This window comes from Cervus canadensis, chromosome 32 (genome assembly GCF_019320065.1).
Source record: "Cervus canadensis isolate Bull #8, Minnesota chromosome 32, ASM1932006v1, whole genome shotgun sequence".
In the NCBI taxonomy this organism is placed as follows: Eukaryota; Metazoa; Chordata; class Mammalia; order Artiodactyla; family Cervidae; genus Cervus; species Cervus canadensis.
The window spans coordinates 27,619,761-27,643,991 of record NC_057417.1 but is presented as its reverse complement, the minus strand read 5'-3'; the positions used below and the strand labels follow the sequence as shown (position 1 = coordinate 27,643,991).

Here is a 24,231-nt window from a genome sequence, read left to right as displayed (position 1 = left end):
ATTTTAACGACATAGTTCTTCCAGTCCACATCCTAAAGTCTTGTACTTGCTCAAAGCCTTTGAACTTTTCAGAGCTTTCTCCCCTCCCTTCTTCTCCCCCTCTCCCATGTCTCCTCCTTCCTCTCCTCCTTCCTGGGTTTTTCTCCTCTCTCCCACCAGCCAGCCTTCCTACTGGGTTCAACAAGGTCCCACCCACCTATCGAGAGGACGACCATCTGATGATGGGAGTTCCTGCACAGCTGACCCCTCAGTGATCGGTTCCTTCAGAGAAGCATCGGTTCTCTTCTCCCCACTTCCTTCCCACTTCCTTCCTGGAAACAGACCTTCTGGGAGGGGTTACTGGCAAGAGGCTTTGTTTGGCAGAGAAAGATATTTTGTGATCAGAACTTCTGGATTCTTATTGCAGATCTAGATCCCAACCCTTGCAAAACTATTTGTTCCCAAAAAATCCCATGGCCTCATCTCTTCAAGGCCTTGTAAAAAGGTGGTGGTTGTTTAGTTGCCAAGTCGTGTCTGACTCTTTGCGACCCCATGAACTGCAGCACTCCAGGTTCCTCTGTCCTTCACTATCTCCTAGAGTTTGAGTCGGTGATGTCATCCAACCATCTTATCCTCAGTTGCCCCCTTAGTTGTCTGGAATTCTCTGATGCTCTGGTGGTTAGAACACTGTGTTTCCCCTGCAAGGGCTCAGATTCAATCCTTAGTTGGGGAATTAAGATCCTGCAAACCATGCAGCCAAAAAAAAAAAAAAAAAAGTAATTATTTAACTTCCCAGAATTACACATTTATCAATTTCCAGGAAATCCCTTCAGAAAACATTCAGCTTTCACTCTCCTAAAGCTGTGTGCCTGGGTCTTTCACCCCAGCATTCCACCCAAGAAATGGGTGAGGCTGGGGGAGGAGGGGGAGGTGACAAAGGGAGGACAGCTCAGGCACCTCCTGACCAATCCCATCTCCGCTCTTTCTGTCCCTTCTTTGCTAAGGAGAATAACCACATTCAGAGAAGTTTTGCTTGGCCTCTATATTTCTTAATTCTAGGGAAAAAATTGTCTTGTGACTGGCTTTCCCTGGAATTCTCAGTATCCTTCTCCTGGCTCTCTAGTGGTTGTGGTTTAGTCGCGAAGTGGTGCCAGACTCTGTGACCCCATGGGCTGTAGCCCACTAGGCTCCTCTGTCCATGGGATTCTCCAGGCAAAAATACTGGAATGGGTTGCCATTTCCTTCTCCAGGGGATCTTCCCAACCCAGGGATCAAACCCGTGTCTCCTGCCTTGCAGGCAGATTCTTTACTGACTGAACTACAAGGGAAGCCCTAACTTCAGAACAGGGATAAACCCTAGGGAACGTACACTTCTTGTCTGGATGCTGTGGGTATGACCCTCCTGGTGATATCACCCAGGGACCTGTTTCCAAGAGTCACCTGGAAAAAACATCTCTCGGATCTCAGAATTAGGGAGAGCTGCACGACTCTCAGACAACCAGCAGCTTGCTTTTATGTTGTGTATGTTGGGAATCCTGGGATTGATGGCACTTCCCTTTGGATATTATTAGCTCATTGAAAGCTTGCCAACCCTCTAAGGCAAACAGGTGCCACACCTTATCTGTCAGTCCTTACTAACCCTTTGCTTTGATGTTATCGCCTAGTTGAGGAGTTTGGCTCTAGGACAGAGCCTGAAGCAAGTCAACCTGGAGGCCCTTTCCCGGGGTAGGGGGGGTGGGGCAGGGGACAGGACCCTGAGACACTCAGAGGCAGGATAAGACACAGGCATGAGACAAGCCTGGCTTTGAACCTTGGCTCTGCCACCTGCTACTGGGCTTCCCTGGTGTCTCAGTGGTGAAGAATCTGACTGCCAATGCAGGAGACACAGGTTCGATCGCTGAGTTGGGAGGATCCCCTGGAGGAGGAAATGGCAACCTATTCTAGTATTCTTGCCTGGGAAATCCCATCACCAGAGAAGCTTGGTGGGCTACAGTCTGTGACAAGAGAGTCAGACCCAACTTGGCGACTAAACAACAAAACAATCTGCCGCCTGCTATCTGTGCAACCTTGAACAAATCACCTCCCTTTTCTGAATCCCAGTGTCTTTGGATGAAAAGTAAGGAAAGGAAAACCTCCCCCAGAGAACTGCCATGAGGATAGATGGAGTAACTGGTAACGAACAATACCCTCCCCCACCTCCCCAAATAAAAGCTTGTCTTTTTCCAATTCCTGGAAACACGTTTTCTTTTCTGGACTCCATCCAGACTAGGACACTGCCTGGGCTTCCCAGGTGGCTCCCTGGTAAAGAATCCGCCTGCCAACGCAAGAGATGTGGGTTCCATCCCTGGATCGGGAAGATTCCTTGGAGGAGGGCATGACAACCCACTCCAGTATTCTTGCCTGGAGAGCCCCACGGACAGAGGAGCCTGGAGGACTACAGTCCATGGGGGTCTCAAAGAGTAGGACACAACTTAGTGACTAAACAAGAAAACCACAAGGACACTGCCCACCTCCTGGGGAAACCCTCCTGACACACTGTGACTCCTTCTGGCCTCTCCTCTCCCTGATGGAGTCTTCACTGCAACCTTCCACGGGTGGAGGTCGTGTCCGTTCACTCAACTTTGGTAAGGACGGGGTGGGTCTGGTCCAGCATGATCCCCCAAAGCCTTGGGGGGCTCCTGGGCACCTGGTAAGAACTCAGCAAACATTTGCGAAATCAATGGGTTCCAGGCTCTGTGCTGAAGGCTTGTGTAGGCAAACAAGGAGGTTTCTTAATAGTCTTCCACATCCTGCTTGTCCCTCTCCAGTACATCCTCCTTACAACAGCCAGGGGGTTCTTTATAAATCTAATCTTATGCACTGCTTTAAATTCCTTAATGTCTCCCCACTGTGTTTAGGATAAAGAAAAAATGTTTGGAATTCCCTGGCAGTCCAATGGTTAGGACTCCACACTCTCACTGCTGGGGGCCAGGGCTCAATCCCTGACCCGTGATCAGGGAACTAAGACCCTGCAAGTCATGTGGTGCAGTCAAAAAAAAGAAGAAGAAAATGCTTGACCCATGCTCTATATAGAAGGCAACAGAGCAGAGTCAGAGGGAATTCACCAAGAGGCCCGTCACTTTCAGGATCCCTTCCAAGCCCTGAACCTCGTTTGGTAGCTTTGCATCTTTAAAAAAAAAAAGAGAGAGAGAGAGAGCCACCAAATGTATAAGTGTTCAGTCAAGTCAGTCACTCAGCCACGTTACACTCTTTGCAACCCCATGGACTGCAGCACACCAAGCTTCCCTGTCCATCACCAACTGCTGAAGCTTGCTCAAAATCATGTCCATCGAGTCAGTGATGCCATCCAGCCATCTCATCCTCTGTCATCCCCTTCTCCTCCTGCCTTCAATCTTTTCCAGCATCAGGGTCTTTTCCAGTGAGTCAGTTCTTCACATCAGGTGGCCAAAGTATTGGAGCTTCAGCTTCAGCATCAGTCCTTCCAATGACTATTCAGGACTGATTTCCTTTAGGATGGACTGGTTGGACCTCCTAGCAGTCCAAGGGACTCTCAAGAGTCTTCGCCAACACCACAGTTCAAAAACACCAATTCTTTGGCACTCAGCTTTCTTTATAGTCCAACTCTCACATCCATACATGACCACTGGAAAAACCATAGACTTTTCTGACTCCCTAGCCTCGTTCATATTCCCTTAGTCTACACTCTTAATCCAGGTAGAATTAATAATCCATTGCAGGACTTCCCTGGTGGTCCAGTGGTTAAGAATCTGCTTTGCAATGCAGGGGACAAAAGTTCAATCCCTGGTCTGGGAAGGTTCCACATGCCTCAGGGCAACTAAGCCCATGCACCACCACTACTGAAGCCCACTGGCTCCAGAGCCCAGCGCCCTGCAGCGAGAGAAGCCACTGCAGTGAGAAGCTTGCGCACTGCAGTTGGAGAGCAGCCCATGCACAGCAATGAAGACTGAGCAGAGCTAAAAATAAATTAATTAAAAAATAACATACTGGGTGATTGCTTTCTGTTCAATATCTAGTCCCTCCACTAGAATATACACTCTCCGATAGCAAGGACTGCATGTCTTGTGTTGACTAAAAAGATGCACAACGTGAGAACTGGGAGTTAAGTTTTATTTGGGGCAAAATGCAGGCTGGGAGACAGTGTCTCAGATAGCTCTGGGAGACTGCTCCAAAGAGGCAGTGGGGGAAGGTCAATATATAAGATTTTGGTGAAGGGGGAGTGCCATACAATCAAGTGCTTACTTTACAAAAGGTTTTCTGCCAGTGATGAGGATCTGATGTCATCATTTAGTGATTTAGTGCTCTTCTAGATATGAAGAGGTGAAAGGATTGGGATCATGAAATCAGTTCCTGAAAATATGTAACTACCTGTTAGCTCTAAGGAACAGGAAAGACCAGTTCCACCAGTTTCCCTTTTCATACTGTTCATGGGGTTCTCAAGGCAACAATACTGAAGTGGTTTGCCATTCCCTTCTCAGAAGAACTATACAAAACAGATCTTCATGACCCAGATAACCACGATGGTGTGATCACTCACATAGAGCCAGACATCCTGGAATGCAAAGTCCAGTGGGCCTTAGGAAGCATCACTATAAACAAAGCTAGTGGAGGTGATGGAATTCCAGTTGAGCTATCTCAGATCCTAAAAGATGATGCTGTGAAAGTGCTGCACTCAATATGCCAGCAAATTTGGAAAAATCAGCAGTGGCCACAGGACTGGAAAAGATCAGTTTTCCTTCCAAGCCCAAAGAAAGGCAATGCCAAAGAATGTTCAAAGTACTGCACAATTGCACTCATCTCACACGCTAGCAAAGTGATGCTCAAAATGTTGAAGCCAGGCTTCAACAGTACATGAACTGTGAACTTCCAGATGTTCAAGTTGGACTTAGATAAAGCAGAGGAACCAGAGATCAAATTGCCAACATCCGTTGGATCATCAAAGAAGCACGAGAGTTCCAGAAAAACATCTACTTCTGTTTTATTGACTATGCCAAAGCCTTTGACTGTGTGGATCACAACAAACTATGGAAAATTTTTAAAGAGGTGGGAATACCAGACAGCCTGACCTGCCTCTTGAGAAGTCTGTATGCAGGTCAAGAGGCAGCAGTTAGAACTGGACATGGAACAATAGACTGGTCCCAAATCGAGAAAGGAGTATGTCAAGACTATGTATTGTCACCCTGCTTATTTAACTTATATGCAGAGTACCTCATGAGAAACGCTGGCTGGAAGAAGCACAAGCTGGAATCAAGATTGTCGGGAGAAATATCAGTAACCTCAGATTTGCGGATGACACCACCCTTATGGCAGAAAGTGAAGAAGAACTAAAGAGCCTCTTAATGAAAGTGAAAGAGGAGAGTGAAAAAGTTGGCTTAAAACTCAACGTTCAGAAAACTAAGATCATGGCATCCAGTCCCATCACTTCATGGCAAATAGATGGGCAAATAATGGAAACAGTGAGAGACTATTTTGGGGGGCTCCAAAATCACTGCAGATGGTGACTGCAGCAATGAAATTAAACGATGCTTGCTCCTTGGAAGAAAAGCTATGACCCACCTAGACAGCATATTAAAAAGCCGAGACATTACTTTGCCAACAAAAGTCCATCCAGTCAAAGCTATGGTTTTTCCAGTAGTCGTGTATGGATGTGAGAGTTGGACTATAAAGAAAGCTGAGCGCCAAAGAATTGATGCTTTTGAACTGTGGTGTTGGAGAAGACTCTTGAGAGTCCCTTGGACTGCAAGGAGCTCCAACCAGTCCATCCTAAAGGAGATCAGTCCTGGGTGTTCATTGGAAGGACTGATGCTGAAGCTGAAGCTCCAATACTTTGGCCACTGATGTGAAAAACTGACTCATTGGAAAAGACTGTGATGTTGGGAAAGATTGAAGGCAGGAGGAGAAGGGGATAACAGGGGATGAGATGGTTGGATGGCATCACTGACTCGATGGACATGAGGTTGAACAAGCTCCGGGAGTTGGTGATGGACAGAGTGTTGCAGTTCATGGGGTCGCAAAGAGTCGGACACGACTGAGAGACTGAACTGAACTGAACTGAACCAGTTTCCCTGGAGCACAGGGTGCCTCACTCTCCACTCTGAATTCCCCTCAGGGGGTGTTGAAGGTCAACAGCTGCAACAGCACAGGGTTCAGTCTCTGCAGAGGCAGATGGCAAACATCCTGGTTGTTGTTTAGTCACTGGCAGATGCTCTTGGCAAGAGCCAATGTGTAGTTGACACTTCTCTACCCCTGGCTCTCAGCATCTAGCACCATGCAAACAGCATGAAAAAAAAAAATGTTGAATGAATGAGTCAGTGAAGAAAGAATTTACTGTCCAGGAAGGAAGGTAGATAGATAAGCTGGTGAGTTTGAAAAGAGATAAGATCATGGCGTCTGGTCCTATCACTTCATGGGAAATAGATGGGGAAACAGTGGCTGACTTTATTTTTTTGGACTCCAAAATCACTGCAGATGGTGATTGCAGCCATGAAATTAAAAGACACTTACTTCTTGGAAGGAAAGTTATGATCAACCTAGATAGCATATTAAAAAGCAGAGACATCAGTCCTAATGAGATGGATGAAACTGGAGCCCCTTATACAGAGTGAAGTAAGCCAGAAAGATAAAGAACATTACAGCATACTAACACATATATATGGAATTTAGAAAGATGGTAACGATAACCCTATATGCAAAACAGAAAAAGAGACACAGAAATACAGAACAGACTTTTGAACTCTGTGGGAGAATGTGAGGGTGGGATATTTCAAAAGAACAGCATGTATACTATCTATGGTGAAACAGATCACCAGCCCAGGTGGGATGCATGAGACAAGTGCTCCGGCCTGGTGCACTGGGAAGACCCAGAGGAATCGGGTGGAGAGGGAGGTGGGAGGGGGGATCGGGATGGGGAATACGTGTAAATCTATGGCTGATTCATATCAATGTATGACAAAACCCACTGAAATGTTGTGAAGTAATTAGCCTCCAACTAATAAAAAAAAAAAAAAGCAGAGACATTACTTTGCCAACAAAGGTCCGTCTAGTCAAGGCTATGGTTTTTCCAGTGGTCATGTTTGGATGTGAGAGTTGGACTGTGAAGAAAGCTGAGTGCCAAAGAATTGATGCTTTTGAACTGTGGTGTTGGAGAAGACTCTTGAGAGTCCCTTGGACTGCAAGGAGATCCAACCAGTCCATCCTAAAAAAGATCAGTCCTGGGTGTTCATTGGAAGGACTGATGCTGAGGCTGAAACTCCAATACTTTGGCCACCTCATGCGAAGAGTTGACTCATTGGAAAAGACCCTGATGCTGGGAGGGATTGAAGGCAGGAGGAGAAGGGGACGACAGAGGGTGAGATGGCTGGATGGCATCACCAACTCAATGGACATGAGTTTGAGTAAACTCCGGGAGTTGGTGATGGACAGGGGGGCGTGGCGTGCAGCGATACACGGGGTTGCAAAGAGTCGGATACGACTGAGCGACTGAACTGAACTGAACTGATGACGCTGTCTGTGATTCAATGTGGCACAATGTTCTCTGGGAACCAGGGGAGAACTTGCAAGGGAGGATGGAGGGAAGTTTTTGTAAGCCAGTGACATAGGTCATAGGTACAGAGCGTGAAGTCCCTGCAGATGCAGAACAGGGCACAGTGTCCCTAGCGGAAGGATATTTGGCTCCTACCCGTGAGTCCACACGTAGCAGATACTGGGGGTGCCCAGCCCACCTCCCTCCACACTCACCCTATTTTCACTGTTCCTTCCATCCCCCATCTGAATGCACCTGAGGTGCTTTACTTGAGGGTTCCCTCTAGGCATACATGCCCCCAGGCTGTGGTGATGGGAGGCGGCAGATGAAAGCGGCAGATGAAAGCGGCAGCTTCCGGGCCCTCAGTCGCAAGGACTCGGATTCTTGTCCAAAGGCTCGATGGAGCTATTGCCCTCGGTAGGAACATGCTTATTAAGCTGCCCGTTCATTATTGGCTGCCCTCCCATCTGTGTCTCACTCCTCCACAGCCCTGATGGTATTTTTTTCAATCTTCACCTAAATATGTTGTTTGCACTCAAATTCATGTCTCAGGATCTGCCTCTGGGAAAACCCAATCTGGGAAAAAAAAAAATACAAGGAAGAGGGGAGAAGCCCTCACAGAAGCATAGGCTGTGTTATGTAACTCAGGCTGCTGTAACAAAATACCACAGGCTGGGGGGGCTTAAACCACAGACGTTTTATTTTCTCACGATTTGAGAAGCTGGGACTCCAAGGTGTCAGCAGGATTGGTTTCTCCAGGCCTCTCTCAGGCCGTCTTCTCCTGGGGTCCTACCATCTTACTTCTGTGCACACACATCCTGGGTGTCCCCTCCTCTTCTTTTTTAAAAATAATTTTTTTAATTTAATTTTATTTTTGACTGCATGGAGTCTTTGTTGCTGTACGTGGACTTTCTCTAGTTGTGGTGAGCAGGGACTACTCTTCTCTGCAGCCCTCAGGCTTTTCATTGTGATGGTTTCTCTTGTTGTGGAGCACAGGTTCCAGACATGTAGGTTCAGTAGTTGTGGTGTGTGGGCTTAATTGCTCTGCAGCATGTGGAATCTTCTTGGACCAGGGATCGAACCCATGTCCCCTGCATTAGCCGGTGGGCTCTGATCCGCTGGGTCACCAGGGAAGTCCTCCTCCTCTTTTTATAAGGACGCTAATCCTATTGGATCAGGGCCCCATCTTTATGGCCTCATTTGACCTTAACTACCTCTTTGAAGACACTTATCTCCAAATATAGTTACACTGGGGAGTAGGGCTTCAACATATGAACATGAGGGGAATAAAATTCAGTCCATAAAGAGGGGAATTGGGGAAAAGCAACTCAGCTAAGGAAAGTTGGGCTTAGAGAGGCAGGTCAGTTGTTGAAGCTCAGTGCCCAAGATGACAGAACAGTAGGTCTGATTCCAAAAGAGTGTCCATAGCAATGGAAATGCAGATGACAGTTCAGAACTTGGGGGTTCTGAGATACCCTTATATATGTGCTGGGAGCCCAGCTGGCAGGTTGGAGGGGAGGGGGCAGAGGCTTCAGCGATAGGGAAGGGGCTGGGAGGAACAGTGGGATCCTGGGCCATCAGCCATGGACTGGCATTAAAGACATACTCAAGGCCCTGGCCAGATGGGCCTATTACACAAGTACCAAGGAGAAGAGGTTTCAGCAGAAGTCTATTTACAGACATGCTCCTTGTCTGAAGAGACCCAAATGCCTCACAGATACATAATTATTAACCATAAGAGGGGAAAGTTGATAATTTGGACTACCTTGAAATTTGGGATTTATATTCATTAGAAGACACCAATAAGGGAGTGATAAAGCAAGAGATTTTTGCAATACATCCAGAATGGCTGAATTGCACCCCTGCCCCAGATTCATATCCACTCAGAACCTCAAAATGAGGCCTTATCTGAAAATATGGATTTTGCAGATATAATTATTTAAGCTAGGAAGAGGTCTTCACTTGGACTCTGGGGGTGCTCCAGATCCAGGAATTATGGCAGCTGAGACAAACTCTGGAGGGCAAGTAGGAGCCTGGACGTTGAAGTTATGCATGACGCTTAGTATAGACTCTGCCAGGTTGAGGAAAGGCAGGACTTGGAAGAAGGAGGTAGAAACAGTGCAAACAAATGCGACCTGAACTAGACTTCTAGACATAGCGGGGTAAGGAGAGAGTTGATGGATTGCGAGAGTGGAATGTGTAAAATAGCTAGGTAGTGGGAAGTTGTTATATAACACAGGGAGTTCAGCCCCATGCTTTGCGATGACCTAGAGAGGGATGGGAGGGAGATTCAAGAGGGAGGGGACATACGTATACTTAATGGCTGATTCACGCAGTTGTAAGGCAGAAACCAACACAACATTGTAGAGCAATTATCCTCCAATTAAAAAATTAAAAAACAAAAAGAAATTAACAAACAAAAAAAAGATGTATGGGCTGATGTGGCAGCCAGCCGGCACTTTTCCCTGAAATGAGAAAAACATCCTCAATACTAAAGGAGGAGGAGGAAAGAAGGGAAATGAGAAGGTCATGACACTGATAAAACATTAACTGCAGAGTGATGTGTTTTATTCACCATTTCCTTTCCCTTCACTAATTTATCAGATTATATTTATTGAAATATAATACATGAATCTTACAGATACAGCTCAATGAATTTGCACAAGGATAACAGGGTCCACTAGCACGCAGATCAAGGAATAGAGTGCATACCAGTGCCCCAGACCCCCAGCTTGGCGCTTCCTTCCTTCCAGTCACTGTGCCCAAGGGGTAACCATATTCTGATTTCCATCATAAAGGATTGCTGCTGCTGCTGCTAAGTCGCTTCAGTTGTGTCCGACTCTGTGTGACCCCATGGACTGCAGCCTACCAGGCTCCTCCATCCATGGGATTTTCCAGGCAAGAGTACTGGAGTGGGGTGCCATTGCCTTCTCCGTCATAAAGGGTTAGTTTTGCTTATTTGGTACTTTATATACAAGGAACCCTCCAATGTTTCTCTTTCATGTCTGGCTTCTTTCCTTCAACACTGGTCATAAAATACTTTTCCACATGTGGTGGTTTAGTCCCTCAGTCATGTTGGACTCTTTGCAGCCCCATGGTCTGTAACCCACCAGGCTCCTCTGTCCATGAGATTTCCCAGGCAAGACTACTGGAGTGGGTTGCCATTTCCTTCTCCAGGGGATCTTCCCAGCCCAGGGATGGAACCTGCATCTCCTGCATCTCCTGAATTGCAGGTGGATTCTTCACCACTCAGTCACCAGGGCTCATTGCTTATGTGTGATTCTCGTTGTTGTATGGTATCATATTACATTCATAAACCACGATTTATTTTCCATTCTATGTTGATGGATACTTTTGGTAGTTTCCAGCTTGAGGCTATTATAAGCAATGTTTTTAGGTGCACGGATGTACACGTTTCTGATGGATATACACCTAGGAGTAGAATCTGTGTATGTTTAGCTTTAGCAAATACTGCCAAGAATTTACACTCCCACTGGCAATATGTGAGTTTCCAGTGTACCAGATTCCCATATTGAATAAATTCCATCTTTGTCATTTTAGTCATTCTGATAGGGGTGTGAGTAATAGCCCATTCTAATTTGTTTGCATTTCACTAATGACTCATTTAAACCAGCCCCTTTTCCTTCGTCATTAGGGTTTCCTTTTTCACAAAGAATTTCCGTCACCTTTTTCTGTCGAGTTATCTGTCTCTTCCCTTGTTGACTTACAGTGTTCCTCAGAAATTCTGAATTCTAGAGCTTACAGATACAAGTTGCATTTGTTTCTCAGGGCTTCTGGAACAAATGATCACAATCCATATGGCTGAAAACAACAAAAATTTATTCTCTCATGGTTCTGGAGGCTAGAAGTTCAAAGTCAAGGGGTCAAGAGGGTCATACTCCCCCCTGAAATTTCTAGTGGAGAATCCTTCCCTGTTTCTTCTTATCTTTTGGAGAATCCTGGGTGTTCCTGGGCTTGTAATGGCATCATTCCAATTTTTGTCTTTGTCCTCACATGATCTTCCCTGTGTCTCTCTCTACCTCTTCACATGGAACTTCTTAACAGGATACCAATCATTGGCTTTAGAGCTGAGAGGGGGAAAGAATCTTTGTTTCCTGTCTACTCAGTGAAACACTGTACTCTACATTCTTTACTTCTGATGAAGATGTGGGAGGGTTTTCTTCACACTCAGCAATTCTCAGACGCCAGCTGAGTACCCTACAATTTACTCAATTCTGACCCTGTCTACATTGAGATCGTTTCAGATCCCACAGGCTAAGGGCTCAGTCCTGCAAGATTTCACCCACAATTCAGACGCCCATCACAAGCCCAGGCCACCACCTTGTAACTGGGCAGGACCCTATGAGGTCTCCCCAAGACAGACCCACCCCACCTCCATCCTTTGTCTGCCTCTTTTTAAATTATTATTATTTCTTTTTGGCTGCTCTGAGTCTTCACTGCTGCTCGGGCTTTTCTGTATATGCAGCGAGCAGGGGCTACTCTCTAGTTGTGGGTGTGTGGCTTCTCTTGTGGAGCACAGGCTCTAGAGCTCGCAGGCTTCACTAGTTGCAGCACATGAGCTCAGGAGTTGTGGTTCCTGGGCTCTAGAGCACAGGCTCGGTAGTTGTGGTCCATGGGCTTAGCTGCCCCACAACATGTGGAATCTTCCAGAAGCAGGGATCGAACCTATGTCCCCTGCATTGGCAGTCAGATTCTTAACCACTGGACCACCAGGGACATCCTCTTTGGGGATGTTTATAGAGGCTTTACTGTGCAGGCATAATTCACTAAATCACTGGCCAGTGGGGATTATTTCAACATTCCAGATGGTTGTGATGTTCTAACAGACTTTGAGACCCTCTAAACTGGATGAGATACCTGCTAAGTGCCCCCTCAAGCAGCACTGGGATGCTGGGAAGGGCACATACCTGGAGCATCATTCTTAACATCCTTTGTGTGGTCACGCTGCTCTATGGTCCTCTCCTGAGACTATCCAGACCTCCTTGAGAACAATCAATGCTTCAGAAACCATAAAAGCTTTGGCCAAGAACCAGACATCTCTCTGGAACAATCACTGATTTATAAAAAGCATTTGAGGTCAATTCACTAGAATTCTTATTTCATTTCCTCTGTTTTTGCTTCTTAAATAATCAGTGTTGGCTCAAACCATTCCCCTGGCTGAGAGACTCTTAGGGTGTGCTGGCTCCTCCCCTCCCATGACACCTCCTGACTTTCCAGCAACCTTTTCGCAGATAAAAGTTTGCTTCCCGCAGAAGGGTCAAGAGAGCTGCTTTTGTGCTCAACCATAAAATTCTCTGGAACTATCTTCAGGGTCGGCTCAGCCCCATAAAAGAGGGTTCCTGACAAGTCAGAGGAATTAGAAGGAAGGCTCTGAAGGACCCAGCTTGCAGCATGATGAAGAACTTCCCTGTGGCTTCCCTTCTTTTCCTGGTTCTTATCCTGAGTGTCGATCTTGGAGCTACCACACGTACGGAGCTGCCCCACTCCCTTCCCGGGCTGACCAGGGGTGGAAGCAAAGGGCCAGCTCCAAGATCCTTCCTCTCTCTCTTTTTTTCCTCTAAGGTGGCAGTGATGTGGCCAAGTTCTGCTGTTTCCAATACAGCCAAAAACCCCTTCCCTGGAAGCGGGTGCGTAGCTATGAATTCACCAGGGACAGCTGCTCCCAGAAGGCTGTGATGTGAGTATTTCTCCTTTGGGTTTTTGGGGTCCCTTACCAGTTATGTAGTCAGAGGGGTGCTGAGCAGACCCCCTCACCGACCCCAGGGCCAGGATGAGCCTCAGGCTGGAAGCCTGGTCAGTCGGTTATTGCTCAACCTCGGGCGTTAACAAGCATGACCCTGAGCTAGGTTTCCTGACTTGCAGCCCATGATCCAGGGATCTGCCAGGCACTGCGCTAAGTGCTGGGTATAAAAGAATAAACAGCCCTTATAGACCCAGGTGGCACTAGCTGTAAAGAACCACCTGCCAATGAAGAAGAATGTGGGTTTGATCCTTGGGTTGGGAAGACCCCCCTGGAGGAGGGCATGGCTACCCACTCCAGTATTCTTGCCTGGAGAATCCCCATGGACAGAGGAGCCTGGAGAGCTACAGTCCACAGGGTCCCATGACTGAAGCAACTTAGCATGCCTGCATAGATCTTACGTCTAGCATAAGAAAGAGGGCATTAAAAGACACTTGCACAAAATAGATAATCTCAATTGTATGAGTGCTTGAAAAGGACAGCAGGAGAAAACAGCAGGAGGGAGCATGTCATTGGAGGGGAGGTAAAACCTTACTCTACCCTCCTAGGGGCTCTGGCTGAGCCTGAGAATTAAATGGACATAAAACAGATTAACAGGAGAAAAGCATACAGATTTTTTCATGCACACGGAGCCCCCACAGGAAGATGAAGACCCAAGGAAGTAGCAAAATCCACATGCTTTTGTCCAAAGCCTACCTGCTTTTGAACAAAGAGGGAATTGTGGAAAAGTAATTAAAATATGTGGGGGTGAAGAAAGCTAAAGACTGATAAGGGTTATCTTAATAATGTTTGTTTGTACAGAGTTTTCTTGGCCTTGACTATCTCTGACGTTAAGAATAATTTTCCCTCCAGGCACAAGGAGGACATTTTTCACATGGGAGTTTTATCTCCTGCTTTCAGGAGGCAAAGGGGAGGTCAGAATGCCCTTCTTGCACTTGCTGGTGTTTGGGTTTTTTTGTTTTGTTTTAGGTTTCTTTTTATTGTTTGAGTTTTTTAGTGTCTTTAGCTCAAAATAATCCTTTTGTCAAAGTGGCATATTTGGGGGCAGCATGTTTGGGTACCCTTCATCATAGTCACAGGAGGACCTCACTTAACATTGGGAGGGTTTCCTGGAGGAAGTGACATTTACGCTGAGAACCCCCAAGGATAAGTGGGAGTGGTGAGGGGGGCTGGCAGGAGCATGGTGGATGGGAGAAGGGTGAACAAATTTCTGACAAGGCAGACAGGTGCGCAAGAGGCAGGTCATGCCAAGCTCATCGGTAGCAGGAGAGATGATGCATACCAGGAAGGGTCCCTGGAAGGACTAAATGAGGCTAACATATGCGAAGCATGTAGCGCTGAGCCTGCACACAGGAAACGTTCAGCAAATGGAAGCGATGCTAAGTTGCCTCAGTTGTGCCCAACTATTGGTGACCCCATGGACTGTAGCCCGCCAGGCTCCTCTGTGCATGGAATTCTCCAGGCAAGAATAGTGGAGTGGGTAATGGAAGTGATCTTTAAGTGTAAATACATAAGTAGGGGCCGCCACTGCTCTCCAGGACTCGGGGTTCCTCTCCAGGACTCCGGGTTCCTCTCCAGGACTTGGGGTTCCTGAGCATGAGAGAATGTGCAGAAAGGTAGATGACAGGCTCCAAGGACAAACCCAAATATTGTCACAGTTAAGGGCAGGCAAGAGGCACCCCAGTGCCCAGGCATGGAGGGGGATGCTTCTGGGCTCAGGATGCGCTCCCTGGGTCTTCTCCTTTGTGTCTTGATTGACTTTTTGGAGCTTTACAGACATTAACACTTAACCAACAACTGGCAAAAGGCCCCAGGCTAAGCTCAAAGCAGTGGCTCTGTCACAAGTTGTGTGACCTTGGACACAAGTCATTTTTAAAAGGAAGGTGAGGGGTCTAGATCAGCCATCTGTTGCTGCATAACAAATCACTCAAAGTCTAGTGGCTTAATCCAACAGTGATAATCTTCTTATCTCTCATGGTTTCCATGGGTCAAGAATTCCAGAAGGGCTCAGCTGTGAGGCTCTGGCTTGACATCTCTTATGTGGTTATGGACAGATGGTGGCTTCACTGGTGGCTTACCAGTAAAGAATCCACCTGCAATGCAGGAGACACATGCAGGAGATGCGGGTTCGATCCCTGGGTCAGAAAGATCCCCTGGAGAAGGAAATGGCAACCCACTCCAGTATTCTTGCCTGGAAAATTTCACGGACAGAGGAGACTGGCGGGCTGTGGCCCACAGGGTCACAAAAGAGCTGGATAGAACCCAGTGACTAAACAACAGCAGACTGGCCGTGCTGGAGCTGGATCAGCTCGGGGGGCTGGAGGCATCTCTCTGTCTCCAGGGCATCTCTGTGTAATCTCTGTTGGGCTAGTTTGGGCCTCCCCACGGTGTGGTGACCTGGGGTGGCAGGACTCCTTACAAGGAGGTCCAAAGCTCCTGCGTGAGTGCTCAACGAACCAGGCAGAAGTTCTACAACCTTCTATGACCTAGCTACCAAGTCACATAGCATCACTTCTGCCATTCCTATTGGTCAACCAGTCCCCTAAGACTGGCCTAAATTCAAGGGGAGGAGACATAGACCCCCATTTCTTAATAGGAACAATGTCAAATGGATGTTGGAACATCCATGAAGCCCTTTTTATCCCTTATTTTCCCATTCTTTGGGGTCTTCTCCCCTGCACGTGCCAGGGCAGGAACCCAGTAAGTACACGGTACTCCAGGTTAGAGCACCCTTGACTTAGGCTCTTGTCACTTCTGAATGCTCTCAAGGAGCAAAGGCTGGAAACCATTCAGGGACATCAGCCACAAGCCCCAGTCTTTTTTTTTTAAACATATTTATTTATTTGGCTGCCCCAGGTTTTATTTGCAGCATGTGGGATCTAGTTCCCTGACCAGGGATTGAACCCAGGCCCCGCTGCATGGGGAGTGCAGAGTCTTAGCCACTGGACCACCAGGGAAGCCCCACAACCCCCGGTCTTAAGGAGCTCACAGTGTGGTGAGGAACACAGGAATCTTCTCCACATGAACAGCTGTGGCAAACAACCCACAATAATGTGATTAAGAATTAAGTGGCTCCATGCATATGAGGTTCTTTTGTGCGGTGATGCAAATATTCTAAAATTGATCGTGGTGATGGCTGTGTCATCTATGGGTATATGAAAACCCCTGAATTCTGATTATACACTTTAAGTGGGCCAGTTATACAGTGTGCGAATTATATCCCAATAAAGCTGCTATATTAAAACGGAAGAATTTAGAAGCATGGCTCATGTTACCTGCTTCAGACCAGAGCTGTTGGGGCATGTTTCCTAACAAACGTGGGCCAGGAAGCGAGGTTTCCACTAGAAAACAAGCTAGGGGAGAGGAGGGAGGGCAGGGGCTGGAAGAGGGAGCTGGGAGGCTTCCCTGGTGGGTCCAGTGGTTAAGAATGCGCCTGCCAATGCAAGGGACTTGGGTTTGATCCCTGGTCAGGGAACGAAGATCCCACAGGCCTCAGGGCAGCTGAGAGCCCACACCCTGGAGCCTGAGCTGGAGCCGGAACACTACAACTAGAGAGGGGCCCACACGCTGCAATAAAGACTCGACCCAACGCAGCCAGAAAGAAGGAAGATGGAAGAGGGACGGGGGTGCAGCAAAGGGGGTGCAATCAGGAGATCAGTTGGGTGGGGTGGGGGGGCTGCCCCTCAAGTCCATCCTTTTCCAGGAGGCCAAAGTTCTTAGTATTGACTCTCAGCATCTCTTTTCCCACAGATTCACCACCAAGAGAAGCCAGAAAGTGTGTGCCCAGCCGAAGGAAGCATGGGTGCAAAAATACATTTCATTACTCAAAGCCCAGCAACAACTGTGACCTGACTGCTGAATTTTCAGTCCAAGTCTCCTGGATCCGGCTCTGCACTTGGCTCTGTGGTCCTTTGGTGGAGCCTGAAGAATTTCTCCAAGAGAAGGCTCCATGGGTCTGATAGGGAGGAGAGGAGAGTTTTCAATCAGTCATTTTAAAAAGATTTTATTTGCTCAATAAATTTTCTTATTCAATTAAAAACTGAATTTTCTTCAAAGAAAATAAAGGAGTCAATATTTGCAGCTGACTGCCTGGCGAGTCCCCAGTCCCTGATCAGACCATCGTATTGAATTCTGTCTTATGTTTTTGTGTGTGGAAAAAGAAAAAGAAAAAGCAGGGACAATGTTAATATATTTTGGCAAAATGCCCATGAAATGTTTTAACATTATATAGAGAGATAAGTTTATGTCATACGGAAAATTAAACTCTGTACAATACCTTGTGGCCTGTTTTTGCAGGATAAATGAAGTACATCCATATTGGGCACGGTTTTCTCATAAGGTAATAATTAATACGCTTCCCTGGTGGCTCAGCACTGAAGAATCTGCCCCATTGCAGGAGATGTGGGTTCGATCCCTGGGTAAGGAAGATCCCCTGGAGAAGGAAATGGCCATCTACTCCAGTATTCTTGCCTGGGAAACCCCCTGGACAGAGGAGCCTGGTGGGCTGCAGTCCATGGGGGTCACAAAAGAGTCGAACACTATTAAGAGACTAACATTTTCACTTCGTATAGAATAAACCACCTAAAAAAATAATTACAGATTCACGGGAAGTTGCAAAAACAATACAGAGAAGTCAGGTGTACCCTTTAACCGGTGTTCCCCGACAGTCACATCGTACACAATTATGGTAAAATAGCACACCCAGGAAATCGACAGTGGTGTAAGTGTCTGTATGAGTCTGTCATTCTATCACACGTGTGAGATTCCTGAAGCCACTATTACAACCAAGAGCCAAACCTAGTCCATCACCACAAAGATCTTTCGAGTGTCTTCCCTTCTCAGTCACGTCTCCCTTCCCCCACCATCCTTAACCCCTAGCAACTCCTAATCTGTCCCCCTGCAAAATGTTGTCATTTCGAGAATGTTATACACACAGAATCATATCATACGTGACCTTTTGAGGTGGTATTTTTTTTTTAAACTTCACATAATGCCCTTGAAATACATCCAAGCTGTTGTGGGTTTCCACAGTTTATTCTTTTTTTTTTATCGATGACTAGTATTTCATGGAGCGATGCACTGCAGTTTATTTAAACTACCCTCTCATAGGTTTTTAGTCTGAGGTTACTACAGATAAGGACTTCCCTGGGGGCTCAGACAGTAAAGCGTCTGCCGACAATGCAGGGAGACCCGGTTTCAATCCCTGGGTGGGGAAGATCCCGTGGAGAAGGAAATGGCAACCCACTCCAGTATTCTTGCCTGAAAAATCCCGTGGATGGAGGAGCCTGGTAGGCTACAGTCCATGGGGTCGCAAAGAGTCGGACACGGCTGAACGACTTCACTTTCACTTAACTACAGATAAAGCTCATGAGAACAATCACGTACACACAAAGGCTTTTACATGGACATAGGTTTTCATTTCTCTGAGATAAATGCCCAGGCATGCAATTAATTGCTGGGTCATAAAATAAATGTATGTTTAGTTTTCTAAAGAAACTGCCAAGGGTCTTCTCTGGTGGTCCTGTGGTTAAGACTCTGTGCTTCCACTGAAGGGGGCACAAGTATGATCCTTGGTCCCCTGGTTGGGAAACTAAGATCCTGCATGCCTCCCGGTGCAGAAAAAAGAAACTGCCATGCTATTTTCCAAAGGGACTGTCATTTTACCTTCCCACCAATACTAAGGATTCCAGTTTTCTGCGCTTCTGAGCTAGTATTTGGTGTTAGCACTTATTTTTAATGTTAGCTGTTCCAAAATTAAATCACTAATGAATGTGTGTTGTTGTTTAGTCACTTAGTCATGTCTGATTCTTTTGTGACCCCATGGACTGTAGCTTGCCAGGCTCCTGTGTCCATGAAATTTTCCAGGCAATAATATTAGAGTGAGGGGCTTCCCTGGTGGCTCAGGGGGTAAAGAACCTGCCTGCAATGCAGGAGACCTGGCTTCGATCCCTGGGCAGCGAAGACCCCCTCGAGAAAGGCATGGCAATCCACTCCAGTATTCTTGACTGGAGAATTCCCATGGACAAAGGAGCCTGATGGGCTGTGGTCCATGCCGTTACAAAGAGTCAGACACGATTAAAGCCACTTAGCACAATATTAGAGTGAGTTGATATTTCCTCCTCCACGGGATCTTCCCAATCCAGGGATCGAACCTGCATCGCTTGTGTCTCCTGCACTGGCAAGCTGATTCTTTACCACTGCACCGCCTGGGAAGCCAAGGTATCTGACTGTGGTCAGCTCTGTGATATGGCTATCACTGTGCAATATCTCTTCATGTGCCTATTTGCCATCCACGTATCTTCTTTGGTGAGCTAGCTCTCATGCTTTTTCTCCACTTTCTAACTAGAGCATTTGTTTTTTCACTGTTGAGTCACCAGATACGAGCCCTTTGTCAGATATGTGGCTTGCAAATATTTTTTTCTCGGACGGTAACTTGTCTTTTCATCTTCTTAACAGCTTCTTTCACAGAGTTAAAGATTTAATTTTGATGAAGTTGAGGTTAATTCATACACCATAAAATTCACCAGTGAGAAGTGTACAATTCACTGATTCCTTTGTACATTCACAAGGTACTGCGACCATCATCACTACTAACTCCAGGATATTTTCGACACCCCGAAAAGAAACCCCATCCCTATTAGTATTTACTCCCTAACAGCCCTAGCAACCCCTTCTCCCAATTCTTTTCAACCTGTTTTGTTTTATGACTCAGAATACGTAGTGTTTCTTGGTGTATGCTTCCCAGGCATTTGAAAGGACTGTGGATTTGCTATGGCTCATGGGTGGAGTCTCTTATAAACATCAATTAGGTCTTATTGGTTGATGGTGTTGTTGAATTCTTCTATATCTTTGCCGATTTTCCAAATAGTTGTTCTATCAGTTTTTGAGACAGGGGTGTTGAGATCTGCAAGTATGGTTGTGGATTTGTCTATTTCTCCTTTCATTCCTATCAGTTTTTGCTTCATATATTTGGCAGCTCTGTTACTTAGGGCATACATTTTGCAGAACTGCTGTTTAGGACTTCTATTCCTTCTTGGTGGATTGACTTCTTTTTATTATATAATGCCTCTCTCTGTCCCCGGTAATTTTTCCGCTCTGAAGTCTACTTTATCTGATGTTAAATACAGACCCGGCTGCTATCTGTTGATTAATATTTGCATGCTACATCTTTTCCCCATCCCTTTACTTTTAACATACCAGTATTATTATATTTGAATTGAATTTCCTATAGACAGTATATATTTTATTAAAAATAACATCTATTCTAGGGAGTTCCCTGGTCGTTCAGTGGTTAGGACTCAGTGCTTTTATTGCCATGGGCTGGGTTCAATGTCTGGTCCGAGTGCTAAGATCTCGAAAACCACGTGGTGCAGCCAAAAAAAAAAATTCATTTTGCCTATCTTTGCCTTTTGACTGGTACATGTAATCCATTTATAGTAGGGAGTGATATCTAATTACCTGGGTGGGGATGAAAGTCTTGGCTTGATCTTAAAAAAATGGCTAAAGGAAGTTCTTTAAACAGAAAGGAAAAGGTAAAAGAAGGAACCTTGGAAATGTGTGAGTAATAGTAGATGCAAAAACGCAGCATTCCACAATGCTTGGGCTTCCCTGGTGGCTCAGACGGTAAAGAATCCGCCTGCAATACAGGAGACCTGGATTCAGTCCCTGGGTTGGGAAGATCCCCTAGAGAAGGGAAGAGCTACCCACTCCAGTATTCTTGCCTGGAGAATTCCACAGACAGAGGAGCCTGGCGGGATACCGTCCATGAGATTGCAAAGAGCCAGACACAACTGAAGTGACTTAGCACACACTCACACACATAGCAAGCAGACTGGCTGGGAGATCCCCACACCCCAAGAGAAAGTGTTGGAAGAATGGCAGTTTATAAGACACCATCTGCAAATAATGTTCAGGATCTAGCAGGAGAAGTAACACACCAACAAATAATCATGGTTCAATTTGTTCTGTACCACGAGATAAGAATTGTCAGAATAATCATTTATATCTTGACTTTGGGGCTTCCCTGTGGCTCAGATGGTAAAGAATCTGCCTGCAATACAGGAGACCTGGGTTTGAGCCCTGGGTCGGGAAGATCCCCTGGAAAAGGGAATGGCAACCCAATCCAATATCCTTGCCTGGAGAATTCCATGGACAGAGGAGTCTGGCGGGCTACAGTCCAGGGGGTCGCAAAGAGTCGGACACAAGTGAGGGACTCACACACACCATTATGACTTGGCATGAAGGAAGCACTTACTGCTGGAAGTCCAATCTTCTTAACTTAGCATCCCAGGCCTTCCGTGATGTTTTAGATTTACTTTCACTGGAAACAGGCCTTGAGATTTTAAAAAATCTGAGTGTAGGACTTCCCGGGCGGTCCAGTGATTAGGAGCCTGCCGGTGGGAGGGACGCGAGTTTGAACCCTGGTCTGGGAAGATGCCGCGGGGCAACTGAGCCAGCGCACCACAAGTGCTGAGCCCGCACGGCATCAGGAGAAGCCACCAACCGCCACAGCAAACCCGAGCACCACGGCTAGAGAAAGTCTGAGCACAGAAACGAAGACCCAGTGCAGCCAAAAATAAGAACTGAGTGTATATGACAGATTTTGGAAGTGATCAGAGGAGATAACAGAAAGAAATGAGGAAGTGAGACAGGAAAGGGAAGGCAAAGAGTAAGGGTGTATTATTAGGCAAGTTGTCACTCTGGGCAACTGAGCTTAGTCCTGTTAGGGATCTCTGGGAGGCGATGATTGAACAGCAGGTGTCTCAGAGTTAACCCGACACAAGGGGAAGTGAGCAAGGGTGTTTATAAACCAATTCCTGTCTGTCAGAGGCTAATAGATGCTGGCATCCAGAAGGCATACGCATCCTATCTGTATGAAGCCACAGTGGGTCATCAGAGAGAGCCCTCAAAGAGATGCAGATGCTGGCGGGCTGGGATACCAAGGTGAGGCCTGAGGGCTTATGAGCAGGGCACTGAGGGCATTAGCTTCACTGGACCAGGCTGCAGCCTACGGTTCCAGCCAACTTACCTAACCAAACGCACTGGGCCACCCTGTGCTTTCCTGAATAATGTGACAATCCCTAGCTCACTTCAGGCCAACAAGCGGCCATTTCCTCCATCTCCTGAAAGCTGTTTCCTTCACCAGAACATCCCCTCTCCAGTTCCAGTCTCTCCCTGCCAAAATTCTGCCAAACAAGATCCCCCCAAATGTCAAAATGTTTCTTCCATTTGCTGAGAACATGGAGGTTTTCCATGAGCTCTTGGTGACTTTCTCCATGCCCCCAGACAGTGTGTGCTCACTTCATTGTGTCTGACTCTTTGCAATCCCATGGACTGTAGCCCACCAGGTTCTTCTGTCCGTGAGATTTTCCTGGCAAGAATACTGAAGGGAGTTGCCACGCTCTCCTCCAGGGGATCTTCCCGACCCAGGGATCGAACCCATGTCTCCTGCGGCTCCTGGATTGCAGGCATTCTTTACTGCTGAGCCACTTAAGAAGCCCCCTCCCAAACAGTTAGCAGACCCCTTGTGCCTTCGGAGGATGCTGGCATCTTTTGTTCATTTTCTATGGTACTCCTTTACAATCATAATTTTTTTAAAGATTTTTTTTTTTAATGTAGGCTGTTTTTGAAGTCTTTATTGAATTTGTTACAATAGTGCTTCTGTTTTACATTTTGGATTTTTTGACCACGAGGTTTGTGGGATCTTAGCTCCCCAACCAGAAATCAAACCCGCACCCCCTGCATTGGAAGGTGAAGTCTTAACCACTGGACCACCGGCAATGTCCCTACAATTGTAATATATTTATTGATGCGCTTGGATTTCTACCAGACTGTAGGCTCCTGGAGGTCAGGAGTTAAGTATAAATATCTTTGCAGAAATGAAGGACTTCGAAAACACTTGCGGACCATGCCAAAAATGCTCCAGACATTCATTGCCCAAGCTCCAGTAAGAGTGGTATATATACATGCAGGCCTGCAAGACCAAGGTCATGTTGATGGGTCTAGTAGAAAGACAGAGTTTTGTGGAATTCCCTGGCGGTCCAGGGGTTAGGACTCCCCGTGATTTCACTACTGAGGGCTTGTGTTCAGTCTCTGGTGGGGGAACTAAGTTGATCCCACAAGCACCACGGAGCTGCCAAATACAAGAAGTGTTCGTTGCTCAGTCAAGTCCAGTTCTTTGCGACCCCATGGACTGTAGCCCGCCAGGCTCCTCTGTCCATGGGATTTCCCAGGCAAGAATACTGGAGTGGGTTGCCATTCCCTTCTCCAGGGGATCTTCTTGACCCAGGGATCGAACCCGGGTCTCCAGCTTTGCAGGCAGATTATTTACCGTCTGAGCCACCAGGGAAGCCCAAAGACAAGAACTGAAGGTGGGGAGGAGGAGGTGGTTTTGGGGGGGTGGGGGGGGGGGGAGAGACTGTTGTCTGTAGTTCCACACATCTACCAGCAGATGGCAACCGTCACTTACCTTCTGTTAAGGACACTTGTTGCCTCTCCCTGGACAAGGGGACAATCTGCAGAGAAGTCCATTCTCTGAGGATCTACCTGAGATCCTGGATCACATGCAGGCACCGAAGGAGGAAGGCAGAAGAAAGATATGAGAAAAAGGAAGACAGTTCAATTTTCAGAGGGTAAAGTTCAAGGCTTGAGGGTCCAGGGGAGAGTGTGTATATGTGTTAGTCATTCAGTCGTGCCTGACTCTTTGCGACCCCATGGACTGCAGCCCACCAGGAGGGGAGAAATGAAATATACACAAAGCAATTAAGACCCCCTACAAGATAAGGGGGAGTGCTTCCAAGGTGGCATTAGTGGTAAAGAACCCACCTGCCAGTTCAGGAGACATAAGAGATGTGGATTTGATCCCTGGGTCAGGAAGCTTCCCTGGTGGAGGGCATGGTAACCCACTCCAGTATTCTTGTCTAGAGAATCGCATGGACAGAGGAGTCTGGAG

The 24,231-nt window shown here is 46.8% G+C and overlaps 1 protein-coding gene across 1 annotated transcript; it reads left to right on the top strand.

Annotated features, from left to right (window-relative positions):
• The first annotated feature begins 12,725 nt into the window (after positions 1-12,725).
• Positions 12,726-17,562, top strand: CCL26 (C-C motif chemokine ligand 26). Its single transcript, XM_043455730.1, has 3 exons — positions 12,726-13,007; positions 13,103-13,217; positions 17,031-17,562. The coding sequence occupies exons 1-3, from the start codon at positions 12,932-12,934 to the stop codon at positions 17,125-17,127; spliced, it is 288 nt and encodes a 95-aa protein (XP_043311665.1). The 5' UTR covers positions 12,726-12,931; the 3' UTR covers positions 17,128-17,562.
• The last annotated feature ends 6,669 nt before the right edge of the window (positions 17,563-24,231 follow it).

Coding starts and splice junctions, on each gene's coding strand:
- CCL26 (XM_043455730.1), top strand. CDS start 12,932: ATGATGAAGAACTTCCCTGTGGCTTCCCTTCTTTTCCTGGTTCTTATC. Junction 13,008..13,102: donor CGATCTTGGAGCTACCACAC/GTACGGAGCTGC, acceptor TTTTCCTCTAAG/GTGGCAGTGATGTGGCCAAG. Junction 13,218..17,030: donor TGCTCCCAGAAGGCTGTGAT/GTGAGTATTTCT, acceptor CTTTTCCCACAG/ATTCACCACCAAGAGAAGCC.